The sequence below is a fragment of the Cnephaeus nilssonii genome (assembly GCF_951640355.1).
Source record: "Cnephaeus nilssonii genome assembly, chromosome: 2".
In the NCBI taxonomy this organism is placed as follows: Eukaryota; Metazoa; Chordata; class Mammalia; order Chiroptera; family Vespertilionidae; genus Cnephaeus; species Cnephaeus nilssonii.
This window is the reverse complement of record NC_137073.1, coordinates 51,534,551-51,560,084: the sequence shown is the minus strand read 5'-3', so window position 1 is coordinate 51,560,084 and position 25,534 is coordinate 51,534,551. Positions and strand designations below refer to the sequence as shown.

The following is a 25,534-nucleotide window of genomic DNA, read 5'->3' as shown; positions in this document are numbered from 1 at the left end:
ACTGTCATCTCCCTGTCCCTAGGATTATTTTGGAGCAAATTTCAGATGTCATGTAGTTTTATCTATAACCATTTCAGTGTGTATCTCTAAATGATAAGGACTCTGTTTAAAAATAGAATAATTGCCCTAGTTGGTTTGGCTCAGTGGATAGAGCATCAGCCTTTGGACTGAAGGGTCCCAGATTTGATTCTGGTCAAAGGTACATGCCCAGGTTGTGGGCTCGATCCCCAGTAGGGGGTGTGCAGAAGGCAGCCAATCAATGATTCTCTCTCATCATTGATGTTTCTATATCTCTCTCCCTCTCCCACTCTGAAATCAATAAAAATATTCTTAAAAAATAAAATAAAAATAGAATAATAAAACAATTACCACATCTAAAAATTAGCAATAATTTAATAATAGATTCAAGTTTTCCTGACTTAATAAAAACATTTAACAGATGCTTTGTGTGAGTCAAGATTCAAACTAGAGTCACATAACAGACCCTTTATAAGAAAATTATCCAACATGATTATTATATTCACATATTAACTTTTCAGACAATAGAAAATCTGTGAAAATACTGTACAAGGGAAGTGATGTTACTGTGTAGGAAATTTAAAGGCTGATAATGGACCACAATTTATGTAGTGAGAATTCAGGTTTATTAAGAAAACTTAAATAATATAAAATAGATAAATAAACTTAAATACCAAGTTTATTCAAGGTACTTACAACTGAATTTCTACCAGATTATGAACTCTGAGCATCAGGATTCTGTTTAAATCATCTCTGTAATATTCTCAATGATTAAGCTCACATATATACATTTGATTCGAGGGCCATGTATATATGTTGGTATCTTATCTCTAAATACATTTTCCTGGGGAATGGTTTTGAACTCCATAAAAGGTTCTGCTGCCTGACTCTGAAGAATTAAATCCTAATTTTGATATTTTACCTATTTCCTCCTTTGTTTGCAAACTAGAGCAATTTTTTAAAAGTAATTTTTAAGATTGAAACATCACATACGTAGGAGTAGTGCACAAACCACAAGTATGCAGATAATTTTTTTAAGTTTAAAAACCCCCATGTAACCACCATCCAGATCAAGAGGTAGAACATTTATAGCGCCCTGGCATGGCAGTCTCTCAGGAATTCTCCACATCATTACCAACTCCTGTAAAAGTAACCATATTTTTACTTCTGTCACCATGATTAGTGTTTCTTCTTTTTAAATTTTATAAGAAGGCAATCTTAAGCATGTGCTATTTTGCATCTAGCATTTTTTGCTCCACATTATTCATCCATGTTGTGCGTAGAGCAGTAGTTCATTCATTATTAATGCTGTATAATATCCCTATCCATTTGATAACTATACTACAATATAGCCATTCTATTGTTAATGGATATTTGGGTTGTTTCTGGTTTTCTTCTATTACATATAAAACCACTTTGAACATTTTGTGCATGTTTTAGTGTACAAGTATATGAGTTTCTGTGGGTATAAAATGGGATGGAATTTTTTGGTTATTAATTAAGTACATGTTCAGCTTTAATTAGATATTGCCAAACAATATTATAAAATAGATACATGAGCTATTGCCATGCATGATAATTTCAGTTACTCTACTTCCTTACTCAGACTTTGTATTGTCAGGATTTATTTTTCATTTTTATCCTTTATGGCAGATGTGATTATTTTATTTTGTATTTCCCTGTGGTTAATGAGGTTAGCTGAGCCTCTTCTCATAATTTATTGCCACTTGGGTACCTTCTCTTATGAAATGCCTATTTAACTCTTTTGATGATTTTTCCCCCTTAAATTGGTTTGCTTATCTATTTCTAACCACTTATAGTTCCTTTATGTATTTTGGATTGAGTCTTTTTTCAGATAAAAGTTATGCCAATATTATCTCCTATGTAGTCTGCATTTAATTAGTGCTGTCTTTTGATTAACAGAAATTCTTAATTTTAATTAAATCTAATATTACAGTATTTTCTTTTATGGTTAGTGCTTAGTATGTTCTGTTTAAAAATTTTTTGTTGACTCGATGGTCATGAAAATACATTTCCTTTATTGGTTTTCCTTCCACTTTTAGTTCTGTGTCCATTTGGAATTGATTGTTGTGACTAGTGTGAGGGTAGGGATCAAGACACACATTTGCCCATATAGATATCCAGCATTATTTATTGAAAAAACTATAATTTGCTGACTGCACTGCAGCATCATCTTTGACATTAATGATGAACCTGACTGCATTCCTATGGGTCTGCATTTAAACTCTATTCATATAGTATGCGATTTTATCTATTTGACTAATCTCATACTAATTATTACAGCTTTATAGATCTTATTATCTGCTGGGATAAGTCTTCTAATTTTCTTCTCCTTCTCAAGATTGCATTGGTTATCCTTAGTTCTTTGTAGTTTTATGCAGGCTAAGGATCAACTGTTAAATTTCTATATAAAAAAGTTGAGACTTTGATTAGGATTGCATTCAATCTATGAATCAATTTGAGTACAGTTAACTTCTTTACAAATATTACGACATCTAATCTATGAACATGGTATATTTCATGTATAAAAAAGTGATTAACTTTTGAGTTTTAACCTTGTATGCAATAACCTTGATGCATTTTCTTTCTTTCCAGAATTTTTGTCCCTCAAGTCCTGACTGCTTTGACTGCCCTTTTACTAGTATATCTTTGAACAATTTTTTTTTCTATATAATTTATGAAGCTATGTCTATTTTCGGTGGGATATTTAAAATTACTTTGTCTAAGCTGAAAACTGATGTTTATTATTTTCTTTTAATGAAAGGAAAAACAGGAGTATTGAATAGCTAAAAAATTGACATTGTACTAGCCAAGAGAGCTAGTTTGCCATCCATCAACACTTATTTAAGAATTTATGTAATTTTCCTATATGATGTCCTGATATAGGAGTTAAGATTAAGGTTATGTTTAAGATTTAAATTTTGCTTTTTAATTTAAAAGCCATTTAATTATATTTTTGGTTATATTTTTAGGTGTCCCAAATGTTTACTTTATTTGAGCTGCCAAGAGACTGTATAGAAAAACTTACTTTAAATATTTTCTTTTGAAACTACTCTACCATAGAGTATTTCAGCTCTTTAAGGCTGAATTAGGTTTGTGAGAAAGCCTACTGGGCCACTTACTTAAACTTTTCTCTGGGAAAATACAAAGTCGGAAGTGTAATAAAATTAAATATTTTATTATTAATAAAATTAAATATTTTTAAAAGGTATAGTCAGTTGTTACCAGTAACTCTGTAGTATGCCATGGTTTCCTAAAATTTGAAACTGAAAGGGATTTTTGTTACCTAATAGAAATCCCTTATTATTTAGATGAGCAAGGTATGACTTAGAAATATTTAGATCATTTAATATTTTGCCATTATATACTTCCCTGATGTCATCTGTACCTATTGGGTCTGAAGGTAATGTTGTATTTCCTTATATTTGTGGCCCTCATTTCTTGTATGGTTTTACACACACACACACACACACACACACACACACACACTCTTATATTCTGCTTCCTAGTAATTAAAGGAAGAAATAATACTTACAATATTAGTAAAGCATATTGAGTACTTATTATTTGCTATTAGCTTTTTAAAGTGCTTCACATTATTTGACTTATTTAATTCTCTAAACATTTTCCAGTAGGTACTATAAATATCCCCATTATAGATGAGGAAACCAAGACCTAAAAGATTAACATGCCTAAGACACTGTATTTAGTGAAGCCAAAATAAAAGTGGAAAATACAGTTGAAAATTGATTTTCTTTAATGTAAACATAAGGATTTAGAAATAATTATCTGATTTGCTATTACAAAATTTACTGTATCACAATCCTATATAATAAAAGAGTAATAAGTAAATTAGCCATCACTCCACGACAAAAATGGTGGTGCCCATAGCAGATGCTGGAGGCATCGCCCCGGCAACAAGTCCAGAGGGATCTCTGGCCAGAGGAGGGGTCTTGGCCACGGAGGGGTCTCTGGCCAGAGGACTGGGAGCGGGATGCTGAGCTCTCGTCGCCAGCTGCGGCGGTGCGAGCCCAGCGTCTGCGCCACAGCTGTGCTGTGGGGGGGAAGGGGCCTCTGGGGCCGCGAGCCCAGTATCCGTGCCACAGCTGTGCGGCGGGAGGTAAGGGGCCTGTGGGGCCATGAGCCCAACGTCCGCGAGCCCTGTGTCCGCGCCCTGGCTGGCCGTGCGGCGGGAGGGAAAGGGCCTGTAGGGCTGCGAGCCCAGTGTCCGCATGCCCAGAGTCCGTGCCCCAGCCTGCCTTGCGGCAGGAGGGAAGGGGCTTGTTGGGGCCCCGAGCTCAGCGTCCGTGCGGCAGGGGAGGAGCCAGAAAAATGGATTTTTCCAGTTCCTGATGCTGACAGAGCCCTATGGGTGCCGGGGTCCTCCACCTGCAGCCCCAGTCGCAGCCCAGCAGCCCCAGTTGCAGACTGGAAGCCCCCTGCTAGCAGTCCAGACAGGACCAGCGTGGCAGGGGGGCGGGGGAGGCGGGTGTCAGCGGGCATGCTACAGACATCAAATCACTGCCACCGAGGCCACCCCCCCAAACACTCGCAAGTAGTATGGTCCAAGGGGGCGACTCCTGAGGCAAGGCTCCCATGGCAGCTGATGCTTACCATGCCAGGTGAGGAAGCCAGATCTGAAAGCCCAAGCCCCCAAGTACCTGAGCTGCAGGGCGTCGTGGGCTGGGGCCCTGAGGAGGCCCTAGGACAAGCATCTTCCCAGAGGCTGTGTGGAAGGAGGGGAGGAACCTCTGGCTAGAGGCCGGGGTGAGGGATGCTGACGTCTTTGCAGGCCAAGACTGGGCTGAGGGACACCCCCCCCCCCCTTCGCATGCCCATGCACGAATTTCGTGCACCAGGCCTCTAGTAAGATTATAATAACTTATTCTTGACTTACTAATATCACTGTTGTGTTTCCAGTTGAAATTTTGCATTTGCAATGGAGAAATAATAGCTAAAACTCACACCATTATTTGCCAATATTTGTAAGCATTTTACTTAGAATTCCATTAGCTGTAACACAGAGAGACACACAGATAAAATATAGTATGGTCAAAGCCACATGTTAAGTGTTTGAGGTAGAATTCAAACCCATGCCTCCAGATCCAGGTTTCTTGCTGCTCTTAACCACTCTACTCATGTGCTATGCTCTGTTTAGAACTACTTTTAATTTTTTTTCTGCCACACTGGATCAAAATAGCTTTTAATCCCGCCCCCCCCCCCCATAGGAAACAACAAAATTAGCATCTTTCTATTAAAAGGATAACATTCCCTGTTGAATTCTCTGTTTATTTCTAAAAAATACTGTGTTTGTTTACAAGGTCTGGTATAATGTTTCTCTTTTCTTTTGATTTATAGAATAGTTTGTTCTTGTAAAAATGGATTTATGTATTGGAAATTTGAATCATTTGTCAGAAAGACCTATTCGTCTGAGCAGTCAGCTTGACACTCTGTGTTGTACTTCTCTATTCAGTGTTGTGTTACCTGCTGATAAAGTCCGTTTTTAAAATATGACCTGCTATTCATGAAGTCCTCCCTTCTCCCTTATAGGAACTCAAACTGAGGGGAAAGGGAGAGCAGGGGTGGGTATGTGTATATGACATAATAAAGTACTTAATGACTAACAAAACTTACTATTCTCGACTTTTGGAATATTTTGCTCAAAATATGTCTTTTATTTATGACTAGAGGCCCAATGCACAAAATTCATGCAAGGGACTCTGTCTTTGCAGCCCCAGCTCCCTCTGCTGGCCCTCGCAGCCCTGGCTTCATTGTCCGGGAGGTTGTCCAGATGGTTGTTCTGCTCTTCGGTCTAATTAGCATGTTAGCTCTTTATTATATAATAGAATAAAGAGCTAATTTGTGCACGGGGGGGGGGGGGGGTCCCCTCAGCCCAGCCTGGACCCTCTCCAATCCAGGACCCCTTGGGGGATGTCCGACTGCTGGTTTAGGCCCGATCTAATCCGGGACCACTGGCTCCTATCTGCTCACCTGCCTGCCTGCCTGATTGCCCTAACTCGCCCCCCTGCCAGCCTGATCACCCCTAACCACCTCTGCCTGCCGGCCTGGTCACTCCCAACTAACCCCCTGCCGGCCTGATCACCCCCAATTGCCCCTCCTGCCGGCCTGGTTGCCCCTCACTGTTCCCCCTACCAGCCGGGTGTCGCCCCACCCGGCCTGCTGGTCAGTCATTTGGTCGTCTCTCACTAACCCCCCTGCCGGCCTGGTCGCCCCATGCAGCCTGCTGTTCGGTTGTTACTGTGAGGGCATCGTGACCAATTTACATATTGCCCTTTTATTAGTATAGATAGGCTGTTTCCCCATCTTTCTTTCATTTCTGAATTATTCCAAGTCCTGATCATTGAACTTTTTGAAATTCTACAGATATGTAAGGAGTTTTTAGATATACAAATTTGTAGACCTAAATAGCTTTTCTTCTAAATGGTTAGTTGTACAAGTTTTCTCCTAGTTTAATTTGGGACTTGATTCCAGTAAAAGAGAGAGTCATGAGTATTTCTCCCCTGCTTTTGAGTTTTGTAAAGTCTGAGCTACAGTTTTTAAAATTTATTTTTATTGTTGTAAGTATTACAGATATCCTCCTTTTTCCCCCTTTACCTCTTTCACCCTGTACCATCCCTTCCCAGGCTTTCATTACACTACTGTCAATGAGCTATGCATATATGAATATAAATTTCCAGGTTAATCTCTCCCACCCATCCACCCCCACCCCCACCTTCCTCTCAGACTACATATCTTTACTTGGAAGCTTACCTTAAATATTTATTAGAAACTTTTCATTTTAGTGCAATAGTAATTTTAATGTAACTGTGAATAATTGAAGTATAATTTATTTTTACTAGATACAGTTTGGAACTTTATCAGATTACTTTGATGCCCTGGATAAAGAAGATGCAACTAGTAGAACGAATAGCCAGTCACTATTCCCTGTTCTAAGTGGAGATTTTTTCACTTATGCTGACCGAGATGATCATTACTGGAGTGGCTACTTTACATCCAGACCTTTTTACAAACGAATGGATAGAATATTGGAATCCCACTTAAGGTACATATACCTTTAGATAGATGCATTTAGTTACTCACTTCTTTTATGTTATCATAGCCTTCTGTAGAATTTTGTGTAATATCAAACGTTTATGGAGTGTCAGGACGTATTTAATGTAATTGTGAAGTTTTAATGAAATCAGAGATATGTCTCCAAAGCATAATCAAATTATTACATGAGTTTTTGTTCTGGAAGGAAAAGCAGTTTATGTAATTATTTTTTCTGGAAGTTGTATTATGTGTTTTATATTTTTCTAATTAATTGCCTGTATTGGCACATGATGATAATACTCAGTGACATTGTCATGTTTGTCTACAGGTCAGTAATCTGGCTAAATTATTGGAAACAGGCGTGAATCAAAAGGAGCAAATAGGCCTTTCAATAGCCAAAATGTGGGCCTCAAAATACATACTCTAAAATGAATGTATTTTGTTGGTAGGAGAACTTTAGAGGCTTCATCTCAGTTCTTATTTTATTTGAAACACATTTCTATAGGTACACTTTTCTGCTTAGAAGAACAAAACTTGTAAGAGATGAGAACTAATGGAGGCAGAGTGAAAAAATAAACTGACAAGGAGAAGACAAATGTCAGTAGAAAACATGCAAATACTCTATACCAGCCTTGTCCAGTAGAACTTTTAGTTACTGTCCAATAGAACATTCTGCAGTGATAGCAATACTGTCTCTATACTGTTTAGTGTGGTAGCCACACTGTCAAGGGCTTGAAATGTGACCAGTGTGACTGAGGAACTGAAATCTTAATTTTATTTAATTTTAATAAATTCAAATGCAATACTACATGTAGCCAGTGGCTATCACATTGGAGAAGGACAATTTTAACTGAGTCTTGTTTTTGATAAAAAAGAAATCATCCCAGGGATTCATATGTATGTGTAGCCCAGGAGAGTAATTAATTTTCATGATGAGTTCATTTTCATTTCAGTTCAAATCATGAATTGATTAATTTTCCTGATGAATTTCAGTATTAAAAATAAAAAGCTATATCATATCTATGCTCTTTATATACTAGTGGGAACAATAAATTTTAGGAAGCTTTTATATAAAAAACATGAATTTCTTAAAGAGTTGTACTTTGGTATAATAATGTGTTTTTATTATTTTACTGTTGTGCTACTCTTATTATTACAAAAGCTTAACGTTTTTTGACTGGATATTCACAAGTGTGCCAGATGAATACATTATTTCTGTATTTGTAATAAAACAGTATATTTCATAGAGATTTATGCATTTTACTGAATAGACTGTTAGTTCTCTGTTATGGTATTCTGAACTATCTGTGACAAAAACAGAGCCCGATTATGAATGATTTTTAAGTGTCAAGTGTTTTTTAGTGGCAAAGAGTTATGAATGTTGGGTCAATCTTAATTTATTGAACATATTTAAGGTGAAGTAGTAACTATGGGTAATATAATTTGAAAATTCTACTGCTTTAAAATGAACAACAAAATATAATTGTGAATTTCATAATTTAATTTATTTGAAAATAAGTTTATTATCTCATAATAATATTTCATTCTAATGCTCATTTGTAAACACACAATGTTTACAAATTAAAATTTGAATAAAATAGTAAAGTATAAAGAATAAATATTCTTAAAGTCCACTTTCTTACATTTAGGGATATATATATATATATATATATATATATATATATATATTCTTTTCAAAATCAGTAGATGCTGAGGATATGTATAAACATATATACACAAATTATTAATACAAATTTAGTGATTCTTATGCTATAAATTTCAGAAGGGTTAGAATTTAAAAGTAGAGGTTATTTAGTATCTTTTCATTATTTCAACAATTTAAAGAAATTTATTTTTTCAGAAAGCACTGAAAATCTCCCTTTTCCTGGTATCTTGATACATTTGCAAGCCACCTTGATTTTCTTTCCCTCATCCTTAACATGTTTTGTTTAGAGAACCTTCTTATATTTTTTACTCCATCAAGCCATGGCTCTTTTTAAAGAACTTTTAAACCTATCTTGAATCATATCCTCTGATGAAAAATAAAAAAAGGTGAAAATTATAAGCTCCCATATTCTTGCTCAAAAGCTATTCTTAGAGCTAAAGTGTTTTATTCTTTAAAATAAGCAAGAAAAACCAGAGTATGTTTATCATCTTTCAGTTTTTATTGTTAATTCTCTATAATTGCATGTTATTATTCAACATTTAGAGTAGCTCTTGTCACTGAACTATCAAGCCATCATTTTCTGCTTCTCCTTTACTGTTCGTCTTCCATTCCTGTAATATGCGTTTTCCCACCACCTCTCCTCTTAATGTACATTCGTGAGAGTAAATGGCTTTTTGGTGATGAAGTTCATGGCATATGTCTTCACTGCTCTTGGAGAGAAGAAAGGAAAAAAAACATCACATTCTTACTGCTGAGCTGAGATACTTTTTCCCGATGTTATTCATAAATAAGCCTATCTTGATGCCAGTGTCTACTGGCTTTTTTCCAGACCCATCTAGAATGAGAGCCATTTGTATCAACAGGGAAATGATGTTTTTTGATGATTGAGGATATAAATTTATTAGATAGATACCTTGGTGATATAATAGAAATCTTTATTATCAATATCTTTCTTATAAATTGTTTGTACTGAAATTGTGGATTTTCAAGTCACATTTGAAAATGTGTCAATGCAACATATTTTAGATAGCAAACTAAAACGATTGTTTTGAAATAAAAATTAATGACTATTTTATGCATTTAGGGCTGCTGAAATTCTTTACTATTTCGCCCTAAAACAAGCTCAGAAATACAAGATCAGTGCATTTCTTTCATCATCCTCTTATACGGCGCTTACAGAAGCCAGAAGGAACTTGGGACTGTTTCAACATCATGATGCTATCACAGGAACTGCAAAAGATTGGGTGGTTGTGGATTATGGTACCAGGTAATATAATTATTGAAAAGTGAGCATAAAACAAAAACTTTTAAAATTTGGGGTCATAAGCTTATATCTTTTAATGAAGTTTCTTTGTTTGTTTCAAATATATATATATATATAATTTCAGAGAGGAAAGGAGAGAGAGAGAGAGATAGAAACATCAATGATGAGAGAGAATCATTGATTGGCTGCCTCCTGTATGTCCCCTATTGGGGATCGAGCCCACAACCCAGGCATATGCCCTTGGCCAGAATCGAACCCGGGACCCTTAAGTCCACAGGCCGACGCTCTATTTACTGAGCCAAACCAACTAGGGCTTGATCAAGTTTTTAATGTATATCCCTTGTAATATTTCTGTAAAAAAGCAACACCAATTTTCAAAGCATTTTTTCAAGAAATCTGTTCACAGCATACTAGCTTTCTCAATGTTTTTTGCAGTGCATTTCTACAAATGGAGTAGTAAAACATTGTAAAATGGATCCTGATTCCTCCCAAGTATGGTATGGTACTTGGAGTACCTTCATAACTAAGGATTTGGTATCTAAATCATGGTTATAACTCAGGGAGATAAAGAGTTTCACTTCATTGTATAAAAATTTAATTTCATCATATTTTGTATCCTGTTCTTGGATATCTTATATTTCTAGAGGGATATTGACAAGAGGAAGCCTAGAAGCATAGCCAGCAAGTAGAAGAACCTAGAAACTTAGTCAAATATGGATTATATAAGGAATTGGGATGAGAAAAGAAGGCCTGGGTATTAATATCAAAGTCATCCTCAACATTTTGCAGCATTTAACATCATAAAGCTGTTAGATGAGTGAGGGGAGAGAACCTCAGTTATTTTTGTATTGTGCAGAATTAGAAACAGTGAGTACAGGCTTTAGCTTAGAAAAGCAGGTTTTTGTAAACAGTGCTTTCAAATAATGGAAAGGCTTATCTTTTGTAATAGTGAGATTTCCATCACCATGCTGGAGTGTGAGCTACCATTCATTAGGATCAGTGCAGAGGAGATTCTTACAGGAAGGAGTGTTGGTGGTTGCTTCACTATAGTTCAGATTATTTCTTCCAGATTTTTTTTTCTATCAACAGTGGTATGCTGTGATAATATTTTAAAATTATTAAAAATATGCTCTGATTTTCTTACAATATAGATTTAAAAAGTGAATCTCTGTTTTACATAAACAATTAATCCACAACTAATGTTACCAATTGAAATAAATGTTAATTAAGTTTTGTTAACAATATTTTGACTGCCTTTCTAGAAATTTGGGGGGAAATATCCTTGAGGTTTTATTAGTTGATTTGAATCCTTAAATATATATATTCAAGGTAGTATCTTGGATATCTTCTCAATTTTCTTGTGGCATATGTATTTGGAATCCATCTATTGAGGTTTAAGATGAATTTAAAGTGGAAAACACTCACTGGATGATAATGATGCTGGTATTTTTCCCACAAGAAGCAACTCTTTCTTTCTTTCTTTCTTTCTTTCTTTCTTTCTTTCTTTCTTTCTTTCTTTCTTTCTTTCTTTCTTTCTTTCTTTCTTTCTCTCTCTCTCTCTCTCTCTCTCTCTCTCTCTCTCTCTCTCTCTCTCTCTCTCTCTTCTTTCTTTCTTTCTTTCTTTTTTATTTTGGCTTCAAGGGTTTTTGAAAGTAAGGTCAGAGCTTCAATTTTTTTCTTTTCACTTGTCTTCTTGGTTTATTGAGAGTTAAAACATGAGGCCGCTTAGAATCAGACCCAAGTTTCTAAGAGGAAAAAGAGAAGTAATTCTCCTGCACTGCCTCCTTGCTCTCTGGCTGCCATGTTGAAAGAGATTTAGGTACAGGTTATTGAGTTTTTGCTACAGGATATTTTATGTCTCATCAACTTTCCAGATACCTGTCATTATATCTTCCAAGTGTTTGATATTACTTTTAGCTTATAAAAACATCCCTGTACAGATTGCATCTTAGAGAAAAGCACACACTAATTCTCAGATTGTAATTGACATTTGTGAATTTGCTTTGTGAGCAGTTCACACTTCACTGAAACATCATAAACAATTATCAAGTCATTATCACAAAACACAAGTATGAGAATTATAAACAAAGAGGCAGCATTAGGTGTCCTCTTGTTTTTGGACTGTTTACTAATATTTATTCAAATGTTAGCAGATATGTCCCTATGAAAAAATGTATGAGTTAGGGATGGCATTTGGCTACTAGTAATAGCAACTCAAAACAGAATAAACCTGATCCTACTTATTATTATGCTTATGTAAGAAGTCTGCAAGTCCCCTGTTCAGGTATGACAGCTTCTTCTAGCTTTCTCTTCTGCCATCTCATGGTGACTTTTAAAGAGTCATGCTCTCAACAGCAGATTGAATGTTCATCCTCTCTAATAAAATGGTAACATGCAAATTAACCATCGCTCCGCTATATAAGCCACGCCCACCAGCCAAGCCACACCCACCAGCCAATCAGGGCGAGTATGCAAATTAACCCCAATCCAAGATGGCTACAGCCACAGAGAGCAAGGTTTCCCAGGTAACAGAGGAAGCCAAGCTTTCCATAGCCGTTGCAGGCCTAAGCCTCCACTCAAGCTACAAAGTTTCAATTATAGAAGGTAAACAAATTTAAACAAATGGCGGCAGAATGGAGCTTGAGAGAGCAGGCCAGGGTTGCCGGTGGCAACAGGGGAAGCAAAGCTTTCCTGCACACCCTGGCTGGGCTCACCCACTTAAGGCTACAAAGTTTCAATTGTAGAAGGTGAATTAACTGCCACAGAAATGGCTGCCGGCCGGAGGGAGCAGCAGGCTTGGCTCCGCTCCAGGCTACAAAGTTTCATTTGTAGAAGGAAAATAAATTCCAGATACCAGGGCCTCCCCTTGGGTTGCCAGGGGGTGTGGCCGGCCTGCAAACCACCACAGGCCCCTCGCTCAGGCCGCCCCACACCCCAAGGGAACCCCCACCCTTATCTGTGACACCCTTCAGGGCAAACCAGCTGGCCCCCAACCGTGCACCAGGCCTCTATCCTATCTAATAAAAGAATAATATACAGATTGATCATCACTGCAACACACAATATAGCTGCCCCCATGTGGTCAAAGATCCTGCCCCCATGTGGACACAAGATGGCCACCACAAGATGGCCAGCAGGAGAGGGCAGTTGGGAGGCACCCGGCCTGCAAGGGAGGGCAGTTGTGAGGGACCAGGCCTGCAAGGGAGGGCAGTTGAGAGGGAACAGGCTTGCAAGGGAGGGCAGTTGGAGGTAATCAACCCTGCAGGAGAGGGCAGTTAGGGGTGACCAGGCTGGCAGAGGAGGGAAGTTGGGGGCAAACAGGCTCGCAGGGGAGCAGTTAAGCATCAACCAGCCTGGCAGCAGAGTGGTTAGGGGGTGATCAGGCTGGCAGGCAGAAGCGGTTAGGGGCAATCAGGAAGGCAGGCAGGCAAGCAGTTGGGAGGCAGCAGTCCTGGATTGTGAGAGGGATGTCCGACTGCCCGGTTAGGCCCGATCCTGAATCGGGCCTAACCGGGCAGTCGGACATCCCTCCAGGAGTCCCAGATTGGAGAGGGTACAGGCTGGGCTGAGGGACAACCCCCTGCCGTGCATGAATTTCATGCACCGGGCTTCTAGTCCTATATAATGAAAGGCTAATATGCAAATCGACCAAACATTGGAACTACCAGTCGCTATGATGCGCACTGATGACCACTAGGAGGCAGATGCTCAACACGGGAGCTGCCCCCTGGTGGTCAGAAGTCAGGCTCACAGCTGATGAGCGCAGCGGGGGTGGCGGGAGCCTCTCCCACCTCCACTGCAGATGGGCGGTAAGGAGTGAGGGGTCTCGGACTGCAAGAGCCCCTGACTGTGAGAGGGATGTCTGACTGCTGGCTTAGGCCCAATTCCCCTGGCAGTTGGACATCCCCTAAGGAGTCCCGAACTGCAAGAGGGCGCATGACAGGCTGAGCCCCCCCCCCCCCCCCCCCGCCCTCCCACTACACGAATCTCGTGCACCAGGCCTCTAGTATAATTATAAACTGGAGAGAAAGATACATTATGACATATTTTTGGAGGTTAATTCTAAACATGGCATAAAAATGAATTAGACTGGGACAGTGTTTGTAATAGATGTTCAGCTTAAAAGTGGATAAAGGGGCTATATGGAAGAGAAGAAGAAATGGTAATGAGGTCAGTTACAGAAAGATTTAGAATTTGCCAAGTTGTGATTAAAGGAGGTAGGAGAAAAAAATGAGCGAAGGGCTAAGTGTGAGGGTGCTAACATATACATCAAACTTGGTATTACAAACAAGATGACATCCCTTTGAAACAGCAGCAATGATAACATTAGACTAGAAAATGGTGATTTCTAAGTGATATTGCATAAACTGTTCTATAATAATAGGATAAGGGCATGTTAGGAAGTTGGAGGCTCTGAGAAATCCCACATTGATTTTAAATGTTGAAATATTTAAAATTTTGTTGTATCCAATGTTTTCCAAACTCATTTACTGTTTAATTTTCTTTTGTTTTAAACAAAGCTATTTATATCTTGAGAAAGTGTTTGGAGAATTGTGCTAGTCTTCAGTACTCATTTCATTAGAAGACTGCATGTTTCTATGTCTTGGCCACTATGAATAATGCCACAGATAGGGGTGCATATATCATTACGAATAACGTTTTTGAGTTTTTTTAGTAGATGCCCAGAAGAGGGATTGCTGGGTCATATGATAACTCTATTCTTAATTTTTTGAATACATTTATGTGTTTCAGGTATGTCCAGAAAATTTTCTATTTCAAGTGAGTTCTTGTCAGTGTTATCTTTTGATTAACCTTTTTTCTTCTTCTAAGTACTTAATTGGGAGCATACCAAAAAGGTTCTTTCTAGCCTAGCAGGTTTGGTTCGGTGGATATAGCGTCTGCCTGTGGACTAAAAGGTCCCAGGTTCAATTCCGGTCAAGAGTACATGCCTGGGTTGCGGGCTTGATCCCCAGTGGGGTGCATGCAGGAGGCAGCCAGTGAATGATTCTCTCTCATCATTGATGTTTCTATCTCTCTCTCCCTCTTCCTTCCTCTCTGAAATCAATAAAAATATTTTACAAAAAAAAAGGTTCTTTCTAGGTTTCTCTTTGTGACTATAGGAATGAGGTAATGATGCTTCAACCAATATGAAAGAAATTGAAAATATTGTATACTGATTTTTAAGTTATTTCTTAAACTAATAAAATTTTTGATTCACAGACTCTTTCATTCATTAATGAATTTGAAGAAGATAATTGGATCTTCCACACTACTACTTCTTTTGAAGGACAAACACTCGTATGAATCATACTCTTTTGATACCCTCCTAGACATGGTTAGTTGATATCTCTTATATCCATTATAAAAATGTGATTCTTTTGTTCTTTGATTGGAAAAATGGGGTGAGAAGCTTAGTGAAAAGACATTGAAAAATAATTATTTTTTGTACATTATTTGAAATAATTTGCATTACTTTATATAAATTACTTGTGTGTTCTTTCCTGTAAGTGTGCCTGTGTTTGATTTATGGTGTGTATTTTGTTCTGACTAAATTTAAGTGTGAAAAATAAAATAACTTATTTCAAGGAATGTGAAACATACACTCTTTTAGAACACTATTAAGATGATATTGTAAGGTAACTAGACATTATAAATAGCTATTTTGCTGGGCATTAATTAGAATCCCCTTGATATTTGAACTTCTGTAAATCCTTAATTTATTCTTGGTAAACTTCAATTTGAATACTCCTAACTTGTCTTCTGGTTTCAGGATGAGTCCTTGAGGGCTATGATCAGTGCTGGGATGTGTTACAGTAGAGCAGTGATTGAGGATTTAGGAGACTAGCTGTTAGCCTCAACTTTTGCACCTGATTGCATGGGCCTTGAAAAAGTTATAACATCTTTGAGCCCTCATTCATTTAACGTAAAGTGGGATGATAATACCTACCTTGTCTAGTGTTGTTATTAGGATCAGAGGAGCTAATAAAACAGCATACATTGAAAGGAAGAACAGTTGAAGAAATGTTTGATTGTAACCCTCTTTACACTTCCACTTGGGCACTCAGATATTTTAAAATTATAATTTATGTGTCATTAGAATCTTGTGAATGATAGACTTTCACATTTTATATGTAATTTAAATTTACACTTGTGGAATCAGATATTTTCATATACTGATGCTTATAATCAGATCATGATTATGCATTTTCATACTAAAGTTAAAAATTGCAATAAACGGACATACATTTTTTAATTTGACACATAATGATACAAAAGTAAAGTAGTAAAACTTTTTGCAAAATTATCTCTAGAACTATATTTATTTTGTTCCTAATTGGAGCTACCCATATGGACTCTAGTCCCAAGTAATATACACTGTACTAGATGTCTAAATACATTGACATACATACAAGACTTTTTTATTTTGAACTTTGTTGGGCATTATGTAGCTGCAAAGAAGATTTTTTTCTTATTTTGCCTTTTTAAAGATTTTTGCAAGGTAATATTGCATAGATAATTTCAAAACTTATTTTAAAAGTAAAATAAAATTTTTTGTTCATTTTTATAGGATTTGAAACAAAAATCACAAGGTTCCCTGCCACAAAAAAATATAATAAAGCTGAGTGCTGAGCCAAGGTAAAACATTTCTCATATACTTTTACTACTTTTCTGGCTTGACTCTTGGTTTTTATGATGCTGTTTTCTAGTCGGCAGGTAGTATTTCATTTAATCATTTTATTAATTTTAAAATATTTTCTGAAGAATGGATTTTCTCTTATGACTGTGTCATGTTCATTGCTAATAGTTAACACATATTTGGCATGAGATGGTAAATATATAGGTGTGATAAAAATTACCTTATCTTTGTAACATTGATTATTTTCACAGTATGTTCTTTCTTGATTAACTTTTTGTTTACTTACTTTATTTTGATTAATCCCTATTTATCTTAAATGAAGAAAGAAACTTAATTAGTTGACCTAAAAATGGTGCATTTAATTGGTGGCTGCCTCTGATTTACAAAGAAATGCTTTATGTTTTTATTGGCAATTATTCAAAAAAGTCATCTGTTTTTAATGACCACATATCCATCAGTCAGTACCCAGTATACCCAGATACACAATTTATTTTTGTAATGTAACTTTTTACTATTTAAATTGAGAAATTTAATATCACCTCTTACAAATTATAGGATAAAGGAATAACTGTACAGAGTAATTCATGATTTTAACTAGATATACTTCATTAAAGTTATTAAAACACTAGAGGCCCAGTGCATGATTGAATCATGCACGTGTAGGGTCCCCACACGCTTTCGCTTTCGATCACGGGGGAGCTGGGTGCCTGTCTGCTGGTGCACCAGGCCTTTCAGAAGCCTCCAGCTTAGTGGAGGCTTCTGAAAGGCCTGGTGCCGGAGCAGACAGGCACCCGGCTCCCCCGCTTTTGATGGTCCTCGGCGGGACGTGAGCTCGCTACCCCAGAGGCCCCTTCTGTTCCGCAGCACAGCCATGGTGCAGACGCTGGCCCAATCAGCTACCCCGGCCACCCTGAGTCCCACCCCCTGCGCCTCCCGCTGGCCCAATCGTGGGCGTAGCGGAGTGATGGTAATTTACATATTACCATTTTATTAGGTAGGATAAATGGAATCAAAGTATTACAGAAAATTTGCAATTGATCTTAGGAAGTTTCCATTCAAGGAAATTATTATTGACAGTAGCATGGGCCAGAAGAATACCATGGTATTCTTTGTTAAAGAAAAAAGCCCCTCATATGTGTAGGGCACCAGGGCTGAATAGAAGACTGAATATTACAGCACAGCCACCTTAGAGCGTAGCCTTTTGGTAACTTGCAGTCAGGCTGCAACTATGCATTGAATGTATTATTTACTCACACTTTAATCCATTTCTGCATCTTCTTTACATCCTTCAGGCATTATTAAAAATCTGGTTATTTTATTTATTTTTTGTTGTCCATTACCCTTACTAAAAATTAGCTTTGTGAGGTCAGAGAACTTGTTTGCTTTTGAATCCCCTGGCAAATATCTGGCATAACAAATATTTGTCAAATTAACTAACTCAAGACAAGAGAGAGACTTGAGCCAATATCAACATGAAGATCAAGGGTAACTTTAACATTCATGGTGTGGATGTTACTTCTATGAGAGTAAATAAATGGAAAAGTTACCATCGGAAACCTATGACAAAGCTCTACAAAATGACAAAAATGGGAATAGCGTGAAGACTCAGAAGAACAACTTACCCCATAAAAATGATTTATTACAGAGACCAGAAAAAAATTTTTAATGAAACCTCTTTGGAATTCTCAAAATGGTTGAGTCGTGATCTCTAAGCAATATATGAAACAGCAAAAGGCTGAAATGAAAGGAGAAGATATGAAAAATGGGAGGAGTGCTGTAGAAAAGATCATTGGGAGGCTAGAACAGAACATCATTAGTGATTCTGAAGAGTAAAGCGGACATTGTGAAAGAGTGTATCACTGACATGAATTTAAAAAATTAAAACTCTTGAGATACTTTTTAAGAATGCAGAGAAAAGGAAGATGAATGGTAATGAGAAAGACAATTATAGGTAGAGAGGACAGTATTTCAACAAAAGAACTACAGATATTTTAAAAATTTTCAATTGCAGTTGACATACAATATTATATTAGTTTGAGGTATACAACATAGTGATTAGACAGTAACTACCTTGTGAAGTTTAAACATGGGATGTGGAGAGCAGATCTCCCCCTTGCCGGTTCTTGCCTCACAAAGTTTGAAGAATAAAATTCGTGGACTAAAAGGACTTGTTAGTAAAAGGGTGGAAATTTATTGGAAGCAAATATAGACTCCCACATAGGGAGGGATTCCCAAGGGGGTAACCCACTAAGCCCCCTTTTTCTAAGGTTTATAAAGGCTATAGTTCTTTTTTTATCTCTTTTTTAATGTCTTTATTGATTAAGCTGTTACATATGTATCCTTATCCCCCCATTACCCCCACTCATTCCCTCACTCCCCTGTTGTCTGTGTCCATTGGTTAGGCTTATATGCATGCATACAAGTCCTTTGGTTGATCTCTCCCCCTTACCCCCATCCTCCCCTACTTTTCCTCTGAGGTTTGATGGTCTGATTGATGTTTCTCTGTCTCTGGATCTGTTTTTGTTCATCAGTTTATGTTGTTCATTATATTCCATAAATGAGTGAGATCATGTGATATATATCTTTCTCTGCCTGGCTTATTTCACTTAGCATAATGCTCTCCAGTTCAATCCATGCTGTTGCAAATGGTAAGAACTCCTTTTTTACCTCAGCGTAGTATTCCACTGTGTAGATGTACCACAGTTTTTTAATCCACTCATCTGCTGATGGGCACTTAGGCTGTTTCCAAATCTTAGCTATGGTAAATTGTGCTGCTAAGAACATAGGGGTGCATATATCATTTCTAATTGGTGTTTCTAGTTTCTTGGGATATATTCCTAGAATTGGGATCACTGGGTCAAATGGGAGTTCCATTTTCAGTTTTTTGAGGAAACTCCATACTGTTCTCCACAGTGGCTGCACTAGTCTGCATTCCCGCCAGCAGTGCAAGAAGGTTCCTTTTTCTCTGTGTCCTAGCCAGCACTTGTCGTTTGTTGATTTGTTGAAGAAAAAAGCCCCTCATATGTGATGATAGCCATTCTGACAGGTGTGAGATGGTATCTCATTGTCGTTTTGATTTGCAACTTAATGCTCTCTTCTAATTGGACCCCTTCTCTATTTTATGACCTTGTGCTTTTCTAATTGGTCACTCTTTTGCAGAGTATCATCTTCAAAGTCCAAAACCCACATGGTGTTCCCCTCTCTTTCTCCCCCTTATCTTGCAACATTCCTTTATCTCCTGAGAACATATGTTTCCCTCTTTCCAGCATCTGTTGACATTTCTCTATCCTTTGTGAAAGTATGTTTCCTTTTTCCCCATACTCTGATTTTTCTTTATCCTCTGTGAAATTATGTCTTCCTCTCCCCTTATCCTGTGACACCTTTCTATTCTCTGTGAATGTATGTCTTCTGGCGGCTCCAAGCCCTCACCTATGTATTCCTCTCCCATGGGCCCTCTTTATTCCTAAGACTCCCTAAACGTCCCTATTTTATCCCTAAAATTCCTTTCAAAGTGATCACCTCAATGTCTAGTATCCATCTGACACCATACATAGTTATTATAATATTATTGACAGTAATCCCTACATTGTACTTTACATCCTTGTGACTTTTTTTTATAACTGTCAACTTGTACTTTTTAATCTCTTTCACCTTTTTCATTCCCCCCAAACCCCCTCTTATTGTTCTGGGGAACATACGTTTGTTAAAAGAATTATAGATTTTCTTTAGGGAAAAAAAAAATGGAGCAGAGGCAATGATCAAAGATATAATTGATAAAAAGTTTCTGAGGTGAGAAGGTCTCTCTTTATAGATGAAAAGGGCTTATTTCTGGGTAGTATAAATGAAAAGAGAGTCATCCATAGTACATATTGGTAACTCAATTAAATTAAAAAGAAAAGGACATATTGCCAAATACCCAGGCATTAAGACAAATATTATATAATATGGAACAAAAGCTAGACTGACTTAGGTTTCTTTTCTGTGATGAGAACAATATGGAGTATTGAAATCATTTTATACTCAGTTATGTTTCATATGTGAAGGCAACAAAAAGACATTTGAAAATATGGAAATCCTTATAAAACACACGGAAGGCACCCTTCTTTTTAAAAATTGTCTTGATAAAGTTTAACCTCAGCTCACGGGTACATGAATCAAAATGGAGAAGACATTAGAAATAGATATTGCAAAATCCAAATAATTGTTGTAACACCAAACTGAAAGGAGAAATGCCCATCTAGTTTGGGTAGAACTTTTATAATATAAAGGTAGTTTACTCACAGTAATGTAGATCTGTAGCTTCAGGTAATGTTATCATTTGAAAGAGGTAGAGAGGCAGGAGCCTATAGATCTTAAATAAATAATTGTTTTGCCTCAGTAAGATTTAAAAGATAAATGCTCCTGGTGAGAGTGTTATTTCCTACTCGATTGCCTTTATTTATTGTCAAGGTACTATTGACTCCCCCAATATGTATTTCTGAGGAAAGTATCCAGAGTTCCAGACCCACATACCCATAGGCCAGTTGCATAGCTCCATTTAGATGACCCACGCACACCTCCTCAATGTGTTTCCAACTGAACTCCTCCTTTCCACTCAAACCTATTCTGTGGTCCCAAGCTCTTTAATAAAACTTTAGTATTGTCAGCCAGCTTACCAGGCCAGAAACCTGGGCCTTGATTTTATAGTGATCATATGTTCCAGTTTGTCACTAGTGTCCCCACTCACTCTCAAAAGTGCATTCATTTTGACAATAAATTATAGAATTTACCCTGATCATCTTTGTCACTTTCTTTCAACTTGTATCTAAACAAACTCCAGGTCTTTTCATTCTATTTCTTACATTGACTTTTATCTCAATTCTGTCTACTTCTGACCTTCAATGCTACTACTCTACTTCTGTGATGGCAACAATTTTGTCACAGGTGTCTCTGCCTCATGCATTTGTTGAGAAAATTAAATAAGGTTATTTATATGAACTTAATACTATGGAATTTAGCAGTTAGTAGGCACTCAACAAAATAAATAACTCCTTAGCTCAAAACCCATTTATTCTCCCTTGGTCTGTGGGTAAACTCCTAGATGCTAACTTGGCTTATGTGTCTGCATTTTGGTTTCTCTAGCAGCATCTTTCATTTCACCCCAGCCTGTACTGTGTGCTTCAGTCCTCACCTATCAATTCTATGACATGCCAAGTTCTCTCTTACTTAGAGACCTCTGCTGCTTGGAAAAAAAAAAAAAAAACTACCACCATCACCCCCCCCCCCCCCCAATTTGTCTGATTGATTCCTGGTTATCTTTTAGGACTCAACTTAGATGTTACATTCTGTGGTACCTTCTCCTAAAATCTTTGAGTCAGGGCTAGGTGTCACTTTTACAAGCTCCCACAGGACTTACGTTTTCCCACTTACTACATGTATAATGTTCCTTTGAATAGATGTCCTATTAACCCAGTGAAGTCATGACCTGGGTCTTGTTAATCATTCTAACATCACACATGGAGCAGTCTTTCAGGAAAGTGGTCTAGTAATATGGGCCAGGAGCATTCAAACTGGGCAATGCCCTGGAAGATATATCTCTCAGCTTTATCATGTGAACAGATATTTTAAAAGACTTTACATTTTGGTCAACAATAACCATCAATGGATTAGTCAAATATTCTGTGTTCACAAAATTCTACATAAAGTTTTTAAAAGATGTCAAATTAGCATTTCTTTTTGTAATAAAAGCATTGTAGGATTGGTAAATACTGAGGTTTTAGCTTAAGTTTTAATGAAACATAGCTTTCAATTTCTGTGGAGAAAATGCAGAGGATCTGTTTGAATTGAAGAAGTTGTGGACAGTTGAGTGAAATAAGGAAGAAGTGTTTGGCACGTATGAGGTGTTTGCTGAATTGATAACTAATTGAGATGGTTAGATGAACATATGAGAAAGAAGTTACATGTAATATTTGAAAGGCAGTTAAGTAAAAGACATTTAAAAATAAGCAGCCCTTTAAGGAAAAGTTTGTTTATAGTACTGAATCTTTATGAGAAAATTTTTGCTTTAGCAGAATTGTCTTGCATTTAATGTTACCTTCTTTTAAGATCAATATTAAGTCTTTGGTACTTGTTGGCCTCCCTATGTTACCCAATATCACTTGTGTGTATAGTATTTCACTGCAAATTGCATTTGACTACCTATAACAGATCTCATTGGCTTTATAAGAAAGCATAATTTTTCTTATGAACAAGTTTCAAGTTAGGTAGTTGAGGATTCATGATTTGTTTCACAGGGTCATTGAAAGACCTGGCCCCTTTACCTTTCAGCTCTGCCATCCTTTGCCTGTGACAAGATTATGCCTGCTTCTCCACACATTACCCCTGTGTTCCAACCAGGAAGGAGAAATAGCATGGATGAAAGTTATGCCAGTAGAGTTTGCTGACTTTTATTAAATTAGGGATACAATTTTCTGGGAAACTCTGCTTATTGAATTCTAATTACATTTCATTGGCAAGAACTGTGTCACATGACTACCCCAAGCATGCAGAATCTTTTTTCTTTCTTTCTTTTTTTTCTTTTTTTTTTTGCGGGGATGGGGGGTTACTTTTTTTTTTTTTTTTAAAGCTAGGATTGTCATCCTGAGTAAAATTGGGTTTCTATCAGTAAATGAGACTATGAGAATGGCTATTGGGTAGGCCACTACCAGTATCTACTCTTAGGGCATCTACCATGTTTTCTGATCATTGCCTTCTCTTCCCTGCCTGCTTCAGCTCAAACTGGAGTTATGTTCTATACACTTTCTGTGTTAAATAAATTAGCACTGGGTGTTACAAATTTTTAAAAAACTTGTTCTCAAGCATTCCTATCAGGTAGAAAAATAATCTGAAACACTTACAATTATTAAAGAAACAGAGATTTTTCTATTTATTTCAAAACCAAAATATAATTGAGTATTGCAAAATTAAGAATTGGAGAGAGATAAAATGAAACCTCATAAAATAAGAGCATATATATGCTATTGGGATTTGGGATGTTCACATATTAAGAAAATACAGTATTCATAAATGTTTGTTATTTCTTAGTGCCCTATTTAAGACCATGTTAACATTTACTTATTCCTTGGTTCAGTCAGCCAGCCATTCAATGGCAGATCTATTTGTGTTCCTGACTTTTGTAGCACTGTGCTGGGATGTGTTCATAGCTTTGTTCCCCTTTTCTTTCTTGGTTCTTTCTTGCTCAGAACCCATGCAGGCAGGGTGTCTCCTGTAAGTGGTCTGTGACTTAGACTCTGCTATATAATCTGCCCCAAAATTCAAGTTCTTAACCCTTTACCTGAAATCTTCAGGGTTAGATATATTTTTTAATTCAATTTTTTTTAATTTTAGGAAAATGCCATATATACACATTACATAATACTTCAGATTGAGTCAGGGCTAGGTGTCACTTTATGCCTGCTTCTCCACACATTACCCCTGTGTTCCAACCAGGAAGGAGAAATAGCATGGATGAAAGTTATGCCAGTAGAGTTTGCTGACTTTTATTAAATTAGGGATACAATCTGAGGCAGGACTCACTCATCAAATACTTTTAAATTTCTGAATAGTCAGATCCAATGGGATAAATAATTGAATGTAGCTTCATGTCAGCTCCGTTTTGCCACCAAATGTTTTTGTAAAATCTTTATTTTCAAACTTCTTGGATTTTGAAGATGGATATTGTAGAATAGACCTGTAGAGTAATGATTTGGAAGAATTATGAAATTATTTAAAATGATTATTAAGTTCCCTAATGAAGATGCATTATATCAGATACCATCTTGATTCTTCTGACTGGTGTTAGATTATTAGCATTTATGCTTGAGTGCTTTAATGTTTCCTGTATGTCCTGATTTCTATCCTTTTTAACAGCCTGTTGGAAAATGTCTCTCAAGAAATGTTTGCTAGTTGTGCAGTGCTGAATCTTCACCCTTCTGAACCACATTCCCTAAGCATGGAGATCTTTAAGTGTTGACTTTTTTCTTTGTAAGAGTCCTTTCCTTGACTCTATCGAGTGTTCTAGCTTTCTTACTCTACTTCAAGAGTGATTATCAGAATTTGCCTTTTCATAAAATTTCTTATTCCATTCTTGTGCCTCCTGAAATAATACTTTTATAATTTTTGCATCAGGCAATTTAATATTTATGATCAGCAGCTTTAAGTAATATAATTGTATATTAGTTATATATACATTTTTAATGTCATTTAGAAGTTTCAGGAGAAAGTAGGCTACTGTACTAGTAAATCTCACACATTGACTTTTAAGTGATTTATAATGTGGAGTTTGTCTCCTTAGTACTTTCAGGTTGTTCTTTTTATAAATTTTATGTGAATTTCATAAAAGTCTTTCTTCCTAGGCCCCTTGTGATTAGTCTGCTGTGCTTTTGTTCCTAGGTACAAAATTATTTTAGATTTTATTAAATTTAGATTTTATTTGTGGAAGTGATCAAACACATTGAATTTTAAATGATTGTTTTAAGGTTTCTTAAAAAGCAGTGACACAGTAGTTGTGTGTTCAGTGAGTACCTGCTAAGTTTCCTGGTAAGTCTATATTTTAATTGACAGTTTGCTGTTTATACTTTAAATCAAACTTTCTTAACTAGCCATGAAGTTCTAGTTTATTGTTCACATATTATTATATGGGAATTGAGTTGTGTGGTTTGTCTAATGAAATTAAACTGATCTTGCTTGTTGATGACAACATCTTGTAATTATCCCATCAAGGACTACAATCAGGAAAGTGCTGAAGATGGGAAAGAAAAATATGGTGAGATATTTTGATGTCTTGTAATATGAAGGCAGGGTTAGCATGAGGACTACCACCTTTAGTCTAGGAATGAATAATTTCCAGTTAAGATAT

General features: G+C 36.8%; 1 protein-coding gene across 1 annotated transcript in view; it reads left to right on the top strand.

Annotated features, from left to right (window-relative positions):
- Positions 1 to 25,534, top strand: part of MAN2A1 (mannosidase alpha class 2A member 1) — a 158,989-nt gene that overhangs the window by 74,464 nt on the left and 58,991 nt on the right. The window contains exons 9-12 of the mRNA XM_079799328.1: positions 6,900 to 7,102; positions 9,843 to 10,025; positions 15,243 to 15,357; positions 16,591 to 16,658. Of these exons, the coding sequence (XP_079655454.1) occupies positions 6,900 to 7,102; positions 9,843 to 10,025; positions 15,243 to 15,357; positions 16,591 to 16,658 (569 nt within the window). The remainder of the gene's footprint in view (positions 1 to 6,899; positions 7,103 to 9,842; positions 10,026 to 15,242; positions 15,358 to 16,590; positions 16,659 to 25,534) is intronic.